Source organism: Pelophylax lessonae (assembly GCF_965119305.1).
Source record: "Pelophylax lessonae genome assembly, chromosome: 2".
Taxonomy (NCBI): Eukaryota; Metazoa; Chordata; class Amphibia; order Anura; family Ranidae; genus Pelophylax; species Pelophylax lessonae.
The window spans coordinates 644,920,970-644,938,516 of record NC_138769.1 but is presented as its reverse complement, the minus strand read 5'-3'; the positions used below and the strand labels follow the sequence as shown (position 1 = coordinate 644,938,516).

Here is a 17,547-nt window from a genome sequence, read left to right as displayed (position 1 = left end):
GGAGTCAGTCACGTGGTGCGAGTCCTGGTAGCCATGGTGATGCGTCCTGATCAGCTGTACGGAGTATGGAGCGGAGCCCGAGACCTCCCGATCATCATCAGCTAATGGAAGAACTGCAGGCGGAGCGGAGGATGAAGTGAGCCCGGATATTATTATTACCTCTCTTATTGTAGCTCTGATGATTCTGATCTATAGATGTATTACTCCTCTTCATGGAACTATATTTATATATGAACTGCGGAAGGTTTTACCCCCCTAATGACCAGGCTATTTTTGCGATATGGTACTTTAACTAACAATTGCACGTTCATGCGGCACTGTACCCAAATAACAATAAAGTTATTTTTTTTCCCCACAAATAGAGCTTACTTTTGGTGGTATGTGATCACCTCTGCGGTTTTTATTATTTTGGGCTATAAACAAAAAAAGAGCAACAATTTTGAAAGAAAAAATTATATATATTTTTTACTTTCTGCTATGAAACATATTCAATAAAAAATGTAAAAAATCGAATGTATTCATCAATTTAAGCCAATATTTATTCTGCTACATACTTTTGGTAAAAAGAATCCCAATGATTATAGTTATCACATCTACAAACTATGGGATATTTTTATGGCATTTTTATTTATTTTATTTTTTAACTAGTTATGGATCAGCGATTTTTTTTTTTTTGTTATAGCAGGACTGCGATATTGCGGCTGACAAATCGGACACCTAACTGACACCTTTGACATTTTTTGGGGACCAGTGACCTTATTACAGTGATCAGTGCCTATAAAATGCACTGTCACTGTACTAATGACACTGGAAGGTAAGGGGTTAACATCAGAGGCGTTTAAAGGGTTACATGTGTCCCTAGTGGGTGCTTTCTAACTGTGTGGGGGGGGGGTTGCTCTGGCTGGGCAAAAACAGATCCGTGTTCCTGTTTAGCAGGAACACAAGATCTCTATCTTCTCCCCTGTCAGAACAGCGCTCTGCCTTGTATACATAGGCAGACCGCAATTCTGCCTCTCTCGGGAACGATCATGGGTGGCTGGTGGACATCGGGTCCACCAGACCTGCTGATTGGCTCCCACTTTGTCCAATCAGCGTGCGATAATGCCTCCAGCAGCGCATGGGCTCCCCCTAGAGGCTATTGCACAAAATGATGTACAGGTATGTGGATTCGCACAATACAGACCTGCCGCTGTACATGTACGTTAGGCGGTCAGCAAGTGGTTAAATTGGGGCTCCCAGCAGCAGCAGGAAGTGAGGCAGGTTACCGATCATTTGAATAAATAAGATTAGGATTAGGAACTCATGGTTTTCAGTTATTTGGGGATCACATTTCAGATTAGAATATAGTGTCAGTTGTTACAAATTTGACATTTTTATTGTTAAGGATTTCAGGATAGTCAAAATACAGCGCATCTTTTTTATTCAAAACTCACATTTCCCTACAATTCAAGGATTTTTTGATTGCAGCAGTTTTCAACCTTTTTATGTTTTGAGGCCAAGCGCACCTTTTGAATTACTATTTTAATTTGGCTACCGATCATACTTCATTCACATCTGACTCAGTCACCAGACACCGGATCAGCATGACGGCCAGACAGCCAGCATTTCCACTGTCTGCCCTGGAATCCTATAGTGGTGACTGGGATATGTGATCAGCTGTCCTGCTGATCCTCTGACTTTCTAAGGGCTCATTCACATGGGCCCCCATAACCACTTGCAGACCAGGCCTTTTCTGACACTTTCTGTTTACAAGTAAAAAGCAGTATTTTTGGCTAGAAAATTACTTCTGACCCTAAAACATTATATATATATATATAATTTTTATTTATTTTTTTTTTATTTTTTTTTTTTAGAAGAGGCCCTAGAGCATGGGTGTCCAACCTTTTGGCTTCTCTGGGCCACATTGAGTGTAGAGAAATTTTCTCGGGCCGCTATAAAATATACACTATAGTTAAGGTATATAAGTAATAAAATGCCGCCGCACCCTTCCCGCGTGGCCGCACCCCCCGCACTAATTTAACACAACTAGAGGATGATGAAAGGAAATGGAATCAGTATACAGAGGATTACTTCTTCTGAGAGATATTAAAGGAACACTCTAACCACTATGACCACTTCAGTGATTTGAAGTGGTCATGGTGGTAGGAGTCAGAAACACTGCACATGCTCACATCTCCCCCCCTCCGAGGCAGCCTCTGCCTACCATTAGTTGGAAGCCGCTGTGGCCATGCCCCCGACCCGAATTCCTTCCTCCCCAGCAAAAAAAAAAAATTGTCAGGGGGCAGTGGGCCGCATTGCCTGGGGTTCTGGGCCGCATGTGGCCCCCGGGCCGTAGGTTGGACATGCCTGCCCTAGAGGCAACAGTAAAACCTGACAAGTGTTCTAATCTGTCTCTACTCTATCCAAAACTAAAAAAAAAAAAAATGTTTTGCCTTTAATCCATTCTCTGCATATGCACCATTGCATGATTTTAATTCTTTATTAATATAATGTATTCCATACAGTATCTCACAAAAGGGAGTACACCCCTCACATTTTTGTAAACAGTGACAACACTGAAGAAATGACACTTTGCTACAATATAAAGTAGTGAGTGTACAGCTTGTATAACAGTGTATATTTGCTGTCCCCTCAAAATAACTCAACACACAGCCATTATTGTCTAAACCACTGGCAACAAAAGTGAGTACACCCCCAAGTGACAATGTACAAATTGGGCCCAAAGTGTCAATATTTTGTGTGGCCACCATTTTTTTCCACCACTGCCTTAACCCTCTTGGGCATGGAGTTCATCAGAGCTTCACAGGATGCCACTGGAGTCCTCTTCCACTCCTCCATGATGACATCACTGGGCTGGTGGATGTTAAAGACCTTGAGCTCCTCCACCTTCCATTTAAGGATGCCCCACAGATGCTCAATAGGGTTTAGGTCTGGAGACATGGCCAGTCCATCACCTTTACCCTCCATCACCTTTACCCTCAGCTTCTTTAGCAAGGCAGTGGTCGTTTTGGAGGTGTGTTTGGGGTCTGTATGATGCTGGAATACTGCCCTGCAGCCCAGTCTCCGAAGGGAGGGGATCATGCTCTGCTTCAGTATGTCATAGTACATGTTGGCATTCATGGTTCCCTCAATGAACTGTAGCTCCCCAGTGCAGGCAGCACTCATGCAGCCCCAGACCATGACACTCCCACCACCATGCTTGACTGTAGGCAAGACACACTTGTCTTTGTACTCCTCACCTGATTGCTGCCACACATGCTTGACACCATCTGAACCAAATAACTTTATCTTGGTCTCATCAGACCACAGGACATGGTTCCAGTAATCCATGCCCTTAGTCTGCTTGGCTTTAGCAAACTGTTTGCGGGTTTTCTTCTGCATCATCTTTAGAAGAGGCTTCCTTCTGGGATGACAGCCATGCAAACCAACTTGATGCAGTGTGCGGCGTATTGGTCTGAGCACTGACAGGCTGACCCCCCCACCCCTTCAACCTCTGCAGCAATGCTGGCAGCGCTCATACGTCTATTTCCCAAAGACAACCTCTGGATATGACGCTGAGCACGTGCACTCAACTTCTTTGGTCGACCATGGCGAGGCCTGTTCTGAGTGGTACCTGTCCTGTTAAACCGCTGTATGATCTTGGCCACTGTGCTGCAGCTCAGTTTCAGGGTCTTGGCAATCTTCTTATAGCCTAGGCCATCTTTATGTAAAGCAACAATTCTTTTTTTCAGATCCTCAGAGAGTTCTTTGCCATGAGGTGCCATGTTGAACTTCCAGTGACCAGTATGAGAGAGAGCAATAACACCAAATTGAACACACCTGCTCCCCATTCACACCTGAGACCTTGTAACACTAACGAGTCACATGACACTGGGGAGAAAAAAAGGCTAATTGGGCCCAATTTGGACATTTTCACTTAGGGGTGTACTCACAGCAAATTTACACTGTTATACAAGCTGTACACTCACTATTTTACATTGTAGTAAAGTGTAATTTCTTCAGTGTTGTCACATGAAAATATAATAAAATTTTTACAAAAATGTGAGGGGTGTACTTACTTTTGTGAGATACTGTATGTATTATTTATGCAGTGGCTGATGATATAGTGGGCTATATTCACAAAGTGGTATCTTACCGCATCTGAGTCGTTTTTAAAAAAAAAAGTTTAATAAATAAAGAGTTATTTTATGAAGTCATGCAGTATTTTATGTAGCACACCCCCTGAAGGGGGCCACAAGTACACTGGGATCCCCCACCCTGCACAGCCAGGCACACCGAATTTCTACAGTCACTCCGAGTCAGAGAACAATCCAGTATATTTTTTTTTTTTTAATGCTTATTGAGGGATAATACCTTGGATAGGGATTGGAGATTATGGGATGCCCACTTGACTTCAGAGGAACTTCAGGGACAACTCTTTCTATATACAGTCTCTAGATACACTCCACTTCTTCTCCCAGCACTCACTTGCTTGCAGAAGTCATCTGGAACATTATATAGATCTGACAAGGCAATCAGAGGAAAGCAAAGGGCTGTTATAGGCAGGAACCCGAGGCCCCTTGGTTGTGTAGCAACAGTTCAGTGTCTAGCTCACATCCTCCCTGTGGCTAATGATCCCAGAACCACCTCTTCAGGCACTGCCAACCCGCCTGGCTGCAGCTGCCCCTCTCACTAGCCCTCTAGGCTAACTTCTCCCCACAGTCCTCCAGACTGACACTCACCTGCCCACCCGAATGACTCTCAGAAAATCTCCCAGACATGCTGACCAACTCCTGCTGTCCTCTCACTTGCTCCCGTGCCTCCAGTAAGGATTTCCTCTGTGTGTTGTAGGGGGAATCTTCCAGCACCTGAGCCCAAGGCCCAGGGTCACTCCCCCCAAGGAAGAGGGGGCAGACTCAAGGGCCGACGACAGCTCCCTCAGCACTCCATCTCCATCTTCCACCTGACTCCCCCGGCTGGCATGGCCCATTGTCTATTTATGAGGTGGCCTGCCCCCTTCCAGCTTTTTTTTGCTGGGGATTGGTTGGGGTCCACATAAATATGCATGGCAGCCCTCCTAGCGTTTACCCACTACATCTAGAACATTCTCCAATTTTCCAGAGAACAGGGGGAGGCACCAGAAGAGTTGTTAGGATGAGTAATCCAGCCCCTTGAATCACTAAACCCTGACAGATAAGAGCTAAAGATCCCGGAAGCTGCACATCAGAACAAGACCTTCTGTGTGTGGACAAGTGGCAGTCTCAGGCTGGACCTCTGCCAGGCCACACCCTGACCCAGATTCACAATGCAGGCCTGGCTCTCAGCCAAGCCAATTTGCCTTCTCTAGTTACCCTTTTTACATCTAGCACACTAGAGTAGGAGAGCAGGGCAAGAGAAAAGGTCCACACTGGATCTGCTGGACTTGAAAGTACATTAAAACAACATAAAGAGGTCCTAATGTAAAGGGAAAAGACTGACATTTTTAATTTGAGGGCAGTCTTCCTTAATAAATCAGGTTCTTCAATCAGAGAAAAGTTCTAAAGGCTGATACAAGATTAAATTGAGGTTGATGGGTATAACGGAGTCTCCTCCTCCCCAGAGCTCAAGTTAAGTCCTGGGTGACTTACTTCTTGCTCTGTCACGGTGCCTCATAGTTACAAATTCAGCAGGGATGAGTCCACCTGAATGTTATCCTGTTTTGTGCCCTGAGGAAGGGGAAATAGTGTTGCCCCCGAAACATGTTGGCTGTTTTGATTGACTTTTTTTTTTTAACGGTTAAAATGATCTTGGGCTCTTTTATAAAATTTGTTCTGGTGCTTCATTCTGTATTTCTTTGGTTTGACCCTATTTTTGGTGCCCACCGAGAGAAGCCTTGCTGTGTTGGAGCTGCTTTGCCAGAGCTATTGAGCTTGATTGAAGTTTTCCTTCATCTGACTATAGTTGTCAGTCTAAAAGTCCCCAGCCCCTCTCTAAGTACGGTGTTCCGATGTGTGCCATTAAAGCAGAGCTCACCCTGATGGACTTAAATTCTCTTATTTCTCTTGTAACAACTGATTCCCTCTTTGACTATAATTTTCATTGTTGAGGGTCACATTAATTGTCTTTGTTTTCCTCAGGGAAATGTTACAAGCATCCATATATGAAAGAAAAAATGCAATTGCAGACCTGGAAAGGAAATTGAGTAGTGTGGGTGATGAAGGTAAGAGGTGTTCTTGTATTATAAACAGTTGTTCAGAGGAAATACTTGGGATTGTTTCAGCATTAGACTTCAACAATAAGAGAACACTTCAACCTTCTGGCTGGAAAATGGTGAATTCTTTGTATTTCTAGTTATCATAGGGAAGAGTGGATCTCTGTGGAGGTTTTGGGGGGGGGGGTCTTTATTGTTATGTTTATATTGGCGGAGATTTCCCTACACCTCCTACCCTGGTCTTATTTGTCTCCAGGAAAAATCTCCCCAATGCAATCAAAGTAAAAATGGGACAGAGGTCCTAACGTTCACCCTGCTGTATCAAAAACTAAAATACACAGGATAAAAAGAAAAAGTAGCAACATATTAAGGGCTATGCTATGGTACATACTGAGGTCCTCCATAAGATGCTCAGAGGGGTTCAGATCTTCCATTATGGGGAGTGTCCAACTTTTGTTTCCAGGAATTAAATCCAGTGGCAGCACTGAGACTGCAAAAAGGATGAAAAAAATAAAAATAAAACTTTTATCTAAAAGAGAAAAAAAAAACATGGCAAATGATACACAGTACTTGATAGTCTAATGCCTCATACACACGCGTCGATAGTTGGCCGTGAATTTTCGGCCAACGTCCGATCGGCCGATTTTCGGCTTGTTCGTATGATGCTTTTGACAACCGACTCCGACTTTTCGGCCGAAAAAAATCTGGTATGCAGGCTATAAAATTTTTGTTGCCCGTCAACACAACGGCCGCTTTTCCGTCAGTCAGTACAGATTTCGGCAGACAAAAATCTGATGAGCAAGACTGGGCATGCTCAGAGAAGAAAAAACACACGGAAAGTAAACCAGCACATGACATCACTTCTGAAGTAGATTTTTGTTGGCCGAGAAAATTTGTGTGCAGTCTAGGCACATTCCAACCAACAGACACCACTCTGGACAAACGTCGGACGATCAGTCGGCCGATAATCGTTGCGTGTGTACGAGGCATAAGGCTCCATTCACAACTGGGAGCCAAAAGTTTTCCAGTTAGTTCAAATGCATAAAGAAAAAATACTGCTTCCATTAGGATAACAACCTAGTTGCTCAGGACCTTAGATTTTCATCCATGCATTCAAGTGGAACAAACCCCTACAGTATATCCTCTCCAGCCAAAGAAGCTGCCATCTTTATTCTGTTTGATCTGCAGCTGCCATGGTTCTGCACCTGTGATCACTGAGGACAACAGCCATTTGATGGCTTGACAGTTCATTTGAGAGAAAAAGCAATTGTGTCATGAATGTAACTATTTTTGGAAACGGTTATATCAATGAGTTTGATTCCACTTTAATGTAGTGTACCAGTCCATATAGCTCCTTTTATAAGTGCTCTATTTATATGAAAACCCCTTGTTTTTTCAATTTTTCTATATAGAAAATTTATATTCAAACACGCCTACTGGGTGCTCCATGCTGTCTCTTACATACGAGAACTTTATTCGTTTTGGTGTCTTGGAGTTTCTTACGGCCACCAAATAGAGTTAAACCTGCCCTTGTAAAAGGTAAAAAGTTTTTTTTTACCCTAATGCATTCTCTACATCAAGGTAAAAAACGTATATATGTATCTGTCCCCCCCATGCACACCCACCCCGCCTCAGACACTTACCTGATTTTGCTGTCAATCTAATTGCTGTCCCCATCGACAGCCCCGTTCTCCTCTCCCCCTGCATTCTTGGGCTATACTGAGAACAGCGGGAGCCATTGGCTCCTGCTGCTGTCAGTCAAATCATGTGAGGAAGGAGAGGGGTGGAGCCTAATCATGTTGTGTGTTTCTATGGACAAACAAAGCCCAGCTCAGGAGCATGTCTGCAGGTGTGCCACCATAGAAAGCCGCTTCCTATGGTGGTTCACCGGGAGGAGCTAGGAGCTCTGGCAGGAGACCCTAGAGGAGGAGATTCGGAGCTGTGTATAATACCATTGCACAGAGCAGATATGTATAACATATGTATAATACCATTGCACAGAGCAGATATGTATAACATATGAATAATACCATTGCACAGAGCAGATATGTATAACATATGTATAATACCATTGCACAGAGCAGATATGTATAACTTGTTTATTATTTTAATGCAAAAAAAAACTAAGCTTTACAACCACTTTAAGAATTTTTAGTCTTGTTGCTAATACATCAAGTAGTATAGGAAGGTATTTACAAATTCTAGGCTTTTAGGTAGCAGACCCAGCCACTACACATGTAAGGAGCTTTGGGAATTCTGGCCACAGTGGATTACAGAGAAATTAGTCTAACGTAAATTCAGCAGATTTTATCACAGTTGTTTGTTTACTAGGGAGCATCTAGCAGTGTCATCATAAAACCCCTTAATGCCACCTCCAGTGGCCCTTTAGGTGGACTTTGATTGGCCCTTACAATGGTCACATGATCCAGAGCCCAATTTGGTTCGTGATCAGATGCCTTGAGTGAGAGCTGCCGTTGACAGCTCGGTCAGTGTGCTGGGATCACACAGCAATTGTGCTCTCAGCACACAATCTCATGCTCCTGAGAACGCATATGTGCAGCAGCTGGGCGTTAAAGCCCATTCTACCTGCTGCCGCATATATGCATTACATGTTCAGCAAGAGGTTAATGACCAAAAATGCTCTTTAAAATGGCACTTAAATTATAAATTAGCCAGGCTACAATGCCCCTCTTAGTCTCCTACTTCCATCCATATGGATGAGCACAACCTTATACCAGTAGTTCGAGGGTCCGCATCTGTCCTGCATCGTTCCAAGTATCAGCCTCCTTGTCCAGTTTAGATAAGTCTGATGGCTGGTCTCTTGTCTGCTATGATGGCCATACATGCTTTGATTTTTTTTTTCTTAACCTGATCCATGGAATCTTTAAAGCGGAGTTCCGGCCTCAAATACCTCTCTTAACTAAAAAATACCCCTATAATACTAATCCATCGCCCTTTACAGAACCGCTATTCTCATACTTACAAGGTGTACAGTATTGGATTTTAGTCAAAATCTTACTTTTAAAAATGCTGTCTGGGCGCGGCCATCTTGGATGTGGGCATCTGAAGCTGCAGTGTAATCTGCTGTGTCCTTCTTCCTGATTCCAGGGAGTGTTCTGGAAGTTCTTCCTGATTCCAGCCTCCTGGGAGTGATGACAAACAGCTCCCAGGATGCAATGCAAAGGCGGAAGTGATGTTGGTGGTCGTGACCACAGAGGGGGGAGAAGGAGGAAGTACAATCAAAAATGCCCTGAAAATAAGGTAAGGGACCCCCGAAAAAAATTGAAAATGCCTAATTGTTGATCAGCATAGCGAGCACTCCAGGAATCACTAAAGTTGCAAAATAGGATGGAACTCCCCTTTAAAGTATCGAATAGCCAAAACTTCTGATCGATTTAGACTTAGTTTCAATGAGATTCCTTTAAAGAGTCAATCAGCCAGGGTGGAAAATGATGAATTGTTTTGCATGGAACAGGAGCACTGAGATGCTTTGTTCATGAATACGATCGTATTTGGATGAATACGATTACATAGTGGAAATAGAGATTGATAACTTAAAATCATAAGATCCAATCATGTCTTTGAGTTAGTTCACCTTTCAAGAAAAAATGTAAAGGGTTAGTAAAAAGTAAGGCAACGCACCCTCACATCATCCCCCTCTTCCTGGTCCCTATTGTACTTACCTCCAGGGTAAATCCTCTGGGGTAAATCCACTCCTGCAGCCGGTCCATCAGTCGGGGGATTTGAAATCCCATCTTTTCCCCTTTTAGTGCTTCTGGGACAGCCAGATCGATTCTGATTGGTCAGCGCTGTCCCTGTACAGCAGGTGCTGTGAGGGTGGGGAGGGGTAGCAGTGTCAGTTCATCTTTACATTTTTTTCTGCAAAGGTGAACTAACACTTATACTATTAATCAAAATCCACTTCCTGTGTGTAGCATATTGATCAAATGGGTTGTCGTCTGTAGATTGATTGATGGACCTCACTTACAAAAAGATATTGATCAAATAAAACGAGTCCAGAGACGGGTAACACAAATGGTGAAAGGTCTGGGGGATAAAACATATCAACATAGCGACTTCAGGAACCTATTTTGTACAGTCTGGAGGAAAGAAGGAAAAGAGAGATATGATTTAAATACATTAAGAGGGTGAATAAGGTTTGGGAGGGCAGTTTTTTTCAATATAAACCAAAATCAAGAACACGGGGACATGACCCCAAGCTAACTGGAGGAAAGTTCAAAACTAATCTTAGAAAGTATTATTTTACTGAAAGGGTAGGTGATGCTTGGAACAGACTTCCAGTAGAGGTAGTGAGACAGTCAACAGTAACCACTTCTGGACCGGAAGATTTTCCCCCTTAATGACCAGGCCATTTTTTTGCAATTCGGCACTGCGTTATTTTAACGAACAATTGCACGATCTTCCAACGCTGTACCCAAATAAAATTGATGTCCTTTTTTTCCCCACAAATAGAGCTTTCTTTTTGTAGTATTTGATCACCTGTGTGATTTTTATTTTTTTGCGCTATAAACAAAAAAAGAGCGACAATTCTGAAAAAAAATATATATATTTTTCACTTTCTGCTATATAACATTCCCCCCAAAAAAAAAATTTAAAAATCAAATGTTTTCATCATTTTAGGCCAATTTGTGATCTACCACATATTCTTGGTAAAAAAAATCCTATTAAATGTATTTTGATTGGTTTGTGCAAAAGTTATTGCACCTATAAACTAGGGGAAAGATTTTATTTATTTTTATTAGTGGCGGCAATCTGCGTTTTTTTTAGCGAGACTGTGACATTGTGGCAGACAGATTGGACCCCTAACTGAAATGTATGACACTTTTTGGGGGACCAGTGACATTACTACAGTATCAGTGCTACAAATATGCACTGTTACTGTAATAATGACACTGGCAGGGAAAGGGCTAACCCAGGGGCGATCAAAGGGTTAAAGTGTGAGCCTAGGGGGTGTTTTCTAACTGTGGGGACGATGGGCTTGTAATATCAACACAGGGACCTGTGATCCTAAATAGCAGGAACACAAGCGCTCTGTGTTGATACAACAGCAGACTGACGTTCTATCTTCACGAGGAGTGATCTCAGGTGCCCGGCGGCAATCACGGCCCCGCGCCTTGGCTTCCCCGCTTTTGAGTGGGCATGGGTGCGCACCTCCTGCGGTGTGTGTGCGTGCCCACAGGAGCGCTCCTGCGAACCGCCGTACAGGTATGTCGATTTGCGGGAACCTGCCGCCGTATAACTGCGGCGGCTCGTTGGAAAGTGGTAAATGACTTCAAACATACTTGGGACAAACATAGATCTAAAAAAGTTAACAAACAAAAAAAATAAAATAAAACATGTATGTTGAAGAAAAAGAATGGGCAGACTCGATGGACCTTCTTCTGCCACTGCCATCGCTTTTCTATGTTTCTATGGTTGTTCCTATCAGAAGAGATCAATCAGAAAATAAATCAATAATTTATAAAAGCGCACATGGCCACTACTAAACTTATAAGAAATGCTCAATCTGTTGTTTCATTAAATGGCCCCAACAGTATTCCTAATCTATTTTCTATACAGTGTAGAATTTGTCTATCGTAAATGTTTATAGAGGAATTGAAACAAGTCATGCTTCAGGCTATAATCTGAAGTTGGCAATTTTCTAGGTCAGCAATGCCATTTGTGTGATTTTTCCCTATATCCATAGCAATATGTTCTACCACTGACTGCAGAAACCTGCTTTTAAAAGTTTTATATGTTTGATGCTTGGCACAATGCACTTTTATGATTCACAACATATGGTTATATAGGAACTAATGGAAAGGCCTTTCACAATCCCCAGGAGTCCACAGCGATGACTAGACAGGTCTTCACTCTGCTAAATATTTAAGTGCCTAAGAACAAGAGATGAAAACTGACTTCAGCTCCATAAAGAGCCCGAGTATTATGCAGAGAATTTGAAAAACCTCTTTCCCTTCTAGAACTTTGAAAGAACCAACTTATTTGTCAAGGTTATCACTGGCAATGAATTAAGCCAGGTACTCACCACCCGAATGTCGAATCAAAAAAAAAAAATGGCCAACCCTTGGCCTGTATGTATGTCGGTCTGTCCGAGAGAAGCCAGCCTCTTTGAAAACCCTCAGTCGAGCGATCAGCGCTCTCAGCCAATGGCGGTCCCCCTGTCAGAACACAATAGCTCAGCGGGGGGGGATCGCTGTACTTTCTTTGCATAGTGACTACAGCAGCTTATTTTCATCCAACCTGCTGAGTTGAACAAAAAAAAAAAAACTCATAGTGTGTACAACGCTTTAGCAGATTGCTATTTAATGATGTGCATGGATCTACCAATGGGAATATAGCTTTCACCAGCCTGACTGTCTCTGTTCAGTTATATTGAGCTGTATACTACGTTATAACAGTTTTGGGATTGCTTCCTAGTATGTGCCATCCGACTTCAATTACTACTAATGGGGTGTATTCAGGGCTGCTGTTAGAAATCACAGGACCCCATACAGCCTAGCCCCCCCCCCCCAGCTGATAGTGACTGATAACATAGATTTATCAGTCTTTTTCTCTGCAGTCTCAGCTGCACTGATGAATGAATAGGAAGTGCTCTGAGGCTTTCCTGCTCATTCACAAACTGAAGCATAGTAAACATTTTATTATATTACAGCAGGGTTTCTCAGCCAGGATTCCATGGAATCCTAGGGTTCCTCCTGAGATTGGTAGGGGTTCCTTGAGAAATGGGCAATTTCTGCCTCTCAGATAAGTTTCCAATGGCACCATTGTTCCTCTTAGCTATCTGTAAGGGGGTAATTCTTGCCAATGATGACAAGAGTAAGGAGCATTCTTCCCACTGACTGTCACACTAATGTGTCATGAGTTGTAGATTTTTAATTTTTAGCAGGGGTTCCCCGAGACCAGAAATTTATTTTAAGGGTTTCTCTTTGTTGAAAAGGTTGAGAAAGGCTGTGCTACAGTGATGAATGGACACAGGAGTAATTGGTACCGATCGCTCACTGTGTTCATTCAGGAAAGGAAGGGGCCAATAAATGACATATTAACTGGCGCCTTCCCCCACTCCCCATACTGAAACATCCCCCCATGTGCCTGTAGCAGTTGCTGGCGGGAGAGGAGGGAAGCCAGTAGTGCTGCAGGGGAAAGGGGCACACAGAGAGGCCCAGAGAGCAGATGGAAGGGGCCAATAAATGACATATTAACTGGTGCCTTTCCCCACTTTCCATTCTGAAATATCCCCCCATGTGCCTGTAGCAGCTACTGGCGGGAGAGGAGGGAAGCCGGTAGTGCTGCAAGGGAAATGGGCACACAGAGAGGCCCAGAGAGCAGATGGAAGGGGTGCATGTGCTAAAAGCATCCCCCTGCAGGGCAGCCTGAGGGATAGAGCAGAGGAGAAGCTGACAGCACTGCAATGGGATGCAAAAGAGGAACAGTGTCTGCAATAAGACAGTACAGCTGGCCCTCCTGCTCAGCAGGTGCCTCAGCCCCCCTTTTGAACTGATGGGGCCTGGGCCCAGTATAGAAGGGTTGCTTGAACTGTCTTAGCAGCGGCTCTGGGTGAATTTATACAAATTATGTAGAGTTATTCGCCCTGTGAAACTGCATGTACATTTATTCTGTGCGAATGGGGGCAAAAACAAAATGTTTTTAGGCTATTTTCTCCCCAGATTTAATTTTTTTTTTATATTATTAACTCAGGGAAACATTTTTTTTTAATATGGGGACATTTTTAATATTTTGGTATTATTAAATTATGTACGATAAAGGCGTAGTTTAATAATTGTGGTGTATGAATAACGTGTGGAGTAGACATGTAATTTCATTGTGAATTTGTTTTCTACAATGACAATAAATCTTATCTTATCTTATCTTGTTTTATATTATCTTTACTTAGTTTATCTTAGTTTATTTTATTTAATCTTAGCTTAGTTTAATTTAGTTTATTTTACCTAAAATACCGTTTTATGGCCGCTAGATGACGCTGATCATAGCAAATAAATATTTTTTTACCTTGATTATCAGCTCCATCTAGTGGCCATAATGCAGTGTTTTCCTGATTCACTTTATTCTGGATAAGGCCTCAAGCACACTGCAGCTGTCAAACGCTCATTTTACAGGCGCTTGACATTTGTTTTGTGCCCCTAGACTCCCTTCTATGTTCGCCTATGTGTCCATGCACACATAGGCATTTAGAGGCAGGGAAGTTTAGGGGGCATAAATTTTAATGCACCAAAATCGAGTTTAGAATAGGAATGTTTAGGCAGAAAATGCCCAACGCATGTAAACGCGTCTAAACGCTATAGCAATTATTCATTTCAATGGGCAAAATAAATTAAACATCTGGCCAATGAAATGAATAAACCCCCCTACGCTTGATTCTCCTGAACTTGTCTAAACTCACCTAAATGCGGTTGAAAAATTCTGCGGTGTCAAGAGAGCAGCATTCAGAAGAGCCTAGTGTATATGGAGCCTAAATCCTAACATTCAACCGGAAGTGGAAAAAGCCTAATAACATTTGTTTTTGCCCCAATTCACACAGAACAAATGTCATTGCGGTTTCACAGGATCAGTAGCGCTGCAGATTTTTTTTTTTATAAAAAAGTGTATACATATTTTTCAAACACTCCCATTGTTAAAATGTATATGACGTTGAAACTGTATTCCCCATAAATGTACAAAATTTTCAGTTTATTGCTGAAAATGGGCATTTAATTCAGTAATCAATACAGTCGTTACCCATTGTATCGCATGAGGACTGTCTTATTAGGCATGTACTTGTGACCCAATTCACCCATTATTCATACCAGTCTGCTTTTAAAAGTGGAAGTAAACCCCCCTATCGTTTTCAGCAATGGAAGCTGCCATCTTGGCCTCTGTTTAACCTTTAACTGCTATTATGCTGCACATGTGATCCGTTCACCCCACCAGCTCCATAATGTCGTCATGGAGGAGTGGAAGAGGACTCCAGTGGCAACTTGTGAAGCTCTGGTGAACTCCATGCCCAAGAGGGTTAAGGCAGCGCTGGAAAATAATGGTGGCCACATAAAATATTGACACTTTGGGCCCAATTTAGACATTGTCACTTAGGGGTGTACTCACTTTTGTTGCCAGTGGTTTAGACATTAATGGCTGTGTGTTGAGTTATTTTTAGGGGACAGCAAATTTACACTGTTATACAAGCTGTACACTCACTACTTTACATTGTAGCAAAGTATCATTTCTTCAGGGTTGCCACATGAAAAGATATAATAAAATATTTACAAAAATGTGAGGGGTGTACTCACTTTTGTGAGATACTGTATATATAAAATAATTAACGTTTTTATTGACTTTTTTCAAAACATAGACAGTGTACATAGCACTGGTATTCTCATAGAAAGTAGAAAATAAAAGCTCATTGCATGAGAGAACCAACACTGGTGGCAGGCTTGTGATTTATATGACCAAGCAGAGTTGTATAAAGTACTTGAAACCCATACTTGAGTAAAAGTACAAGTGCTCGATCAAAAAGTGACTTGAGTAGAAGTGGAAGTGCTCGATCAAAACTTGACTTGAGTAGAAGTACTAAAGTATTCAACATTTTTTGTACTTAAAGCCCCGTACACACGTACCGATGGTCGGCTTACAAATGTTCCTCTTTTCTCCCCGGGATGTCGGTGTCTGCTGAAAAGTGCAAAGACAGCACAAGGACAGCACAAGAATTTTGTCCGCCGACTGCAGAAGTGATGTCATGTAATGGTTAACTTTCCCTGTGTTTTCTATTTTCTGAGCATGCCCAGTCTTGCAAATCTGCGGTCTGTCGGCCGAATTCTGTACTGACAGGCGAACAATCGTCCGTTCTGGTGTCGGCATACAAAAATTTTCATGTTTGCAAGAAAGACTTTTGTCCGCGGATTGTGCGCAGACATCTGTCGGAGGCACCATACTAACACGCGTACAATCGGCAGATCCTTCGTCCACCGACGTTTGTATGCCGACGATCGGTACGTGTGTACGGGCCTTAAGTATTGCAAGTAGTTTTTTTAAAAATTTTGCTACTCAAGTACTGACAGTAAAAGTACCAGTACTGTGTTATGTAGTTATTAAAGAAAGAAGTCAAAAGTTTGAACATCATATTGTTTTTTATTATTTCAAATGCAGCTTTTATTTATACATACAGTAGCTTTTATTTTCGTATGCGCTGATAATACACATGTTTTGAGCTTCATGAAACCTGCCATCTACTGTTCTGGCAGTGGTAATTTTTATAATTGTAACGAGTAACTATGCAGCACAAAAAAAAAATATCGGAGTAGAAGTATTGAAATCGTTGAAAAAATGTAGTAAAGTAAAAGTGGAAGTAGGAGAAAAAAATTCTAGTCTAGGAAAGTACAGATACCGTCTTTCGGTACTTAAAGCGGAGTTCCACCCTCGTTATACATTTTTTTATAAAAATGCCCCCGGGACAGTCAGGGCTAGCACATTCCACAATGGATAGCCTCTGATCTGTCCCGGGTTGCACTTACCTTTCAGGAGAAATACTTACCTTGAAATTGTCTTGTCCAGCGCTGCCATCTCAGGTGTGGGCAGCTTGAAGCCAGCGCGATCCTCTTCCGCGTCCTCTTCCTTCTTCTTTGGTCCCACGATGCACTGCACCGGCCCCGACGTCACTTCCGGGTCTCGCGCGTCATCCCTCCACAGCTTCTGGGCATGCCCAGAAGCTGTTTAGAAGGGAATGACGCGCGCGCCCCGGAACTGACGTCGGGGCCGGTGCAGGCGCAATGATTCCTGGGAGCGATGACGTTCAGCTCCCAGGAATCATTGCAAAAGCCAGGAAGTGACGAATCGCCGTGGCCGCCGAGGGGAGGAAGAAGGAAGTAAGGTGAGTATATTTTCTCTAAAAGGTAAGTGAAAAAAAAAAAAAATTGCGATTATCCATTTGTTTTTCAGGTGACCGGGAGCGAGAAGATGGAGGTAAGTATAAATTTCGGGTGGAACTCCGCTTTAAGTACAGTAGTGAAGTAGTTCTACTTAGTTACTATACATCTCTGTGACCAAGTAGTTACAAATGACCATTTAGCTCCATACAAAGCAAGATGCTATCCATTTAAGGCACAGTCTGATCAAACTAGAGAGCATGCACTTTATTCCTTCGATCAGCTTTACATAGAGCACTGTAAAAAGAGTACACTGTTTATAGAAAGGAGAAAAAAGAGAAGAAAATGCAGGAAAGAAGAAAAATGCTACACTCTCAATCCCCTCCACCACCAGCCACCCGAAGGACTAACAATCCAACAATGAAATTAGGGGTTTCATTAAAGAGGGATCTTTTTTAAGGTGACATAACTCATTATTCGTGTCCATAGCATCATGCAACCTAG

At 42.6% G+C, this 17,547-nt stretch overlaps 1 protein-coding gene across 1 annotated transcript in view; it reads left to right on the top strand.

Annotated features, from left to right (window-relative positions):
- The first annotated feature begins 12 nt into the window (after positions 1 to 12).
- LOC309546485 (coiled-coil domain-containing protein 169-like) overlaps positions 13 to 17,547 on the top strand; it is an 88,477-nt gene continuing 70,942 nt past the window's right edge. Inside the window, exons 1-2 of the mRNA XM_082246220.1 lie at positions 13 to 136; positions 6,096 to 6,178. Coding sequence (XP_082102346.1) covers positions 66 to 136; positions 6,096 to 6,178 — 154 coding nt within the window. The 5' untranslated portion in view covers positions 13 to 65. The remainder of the gene's footprint in view (positions 137 to 6,095; positions 6,179 to 17,547) is intronic.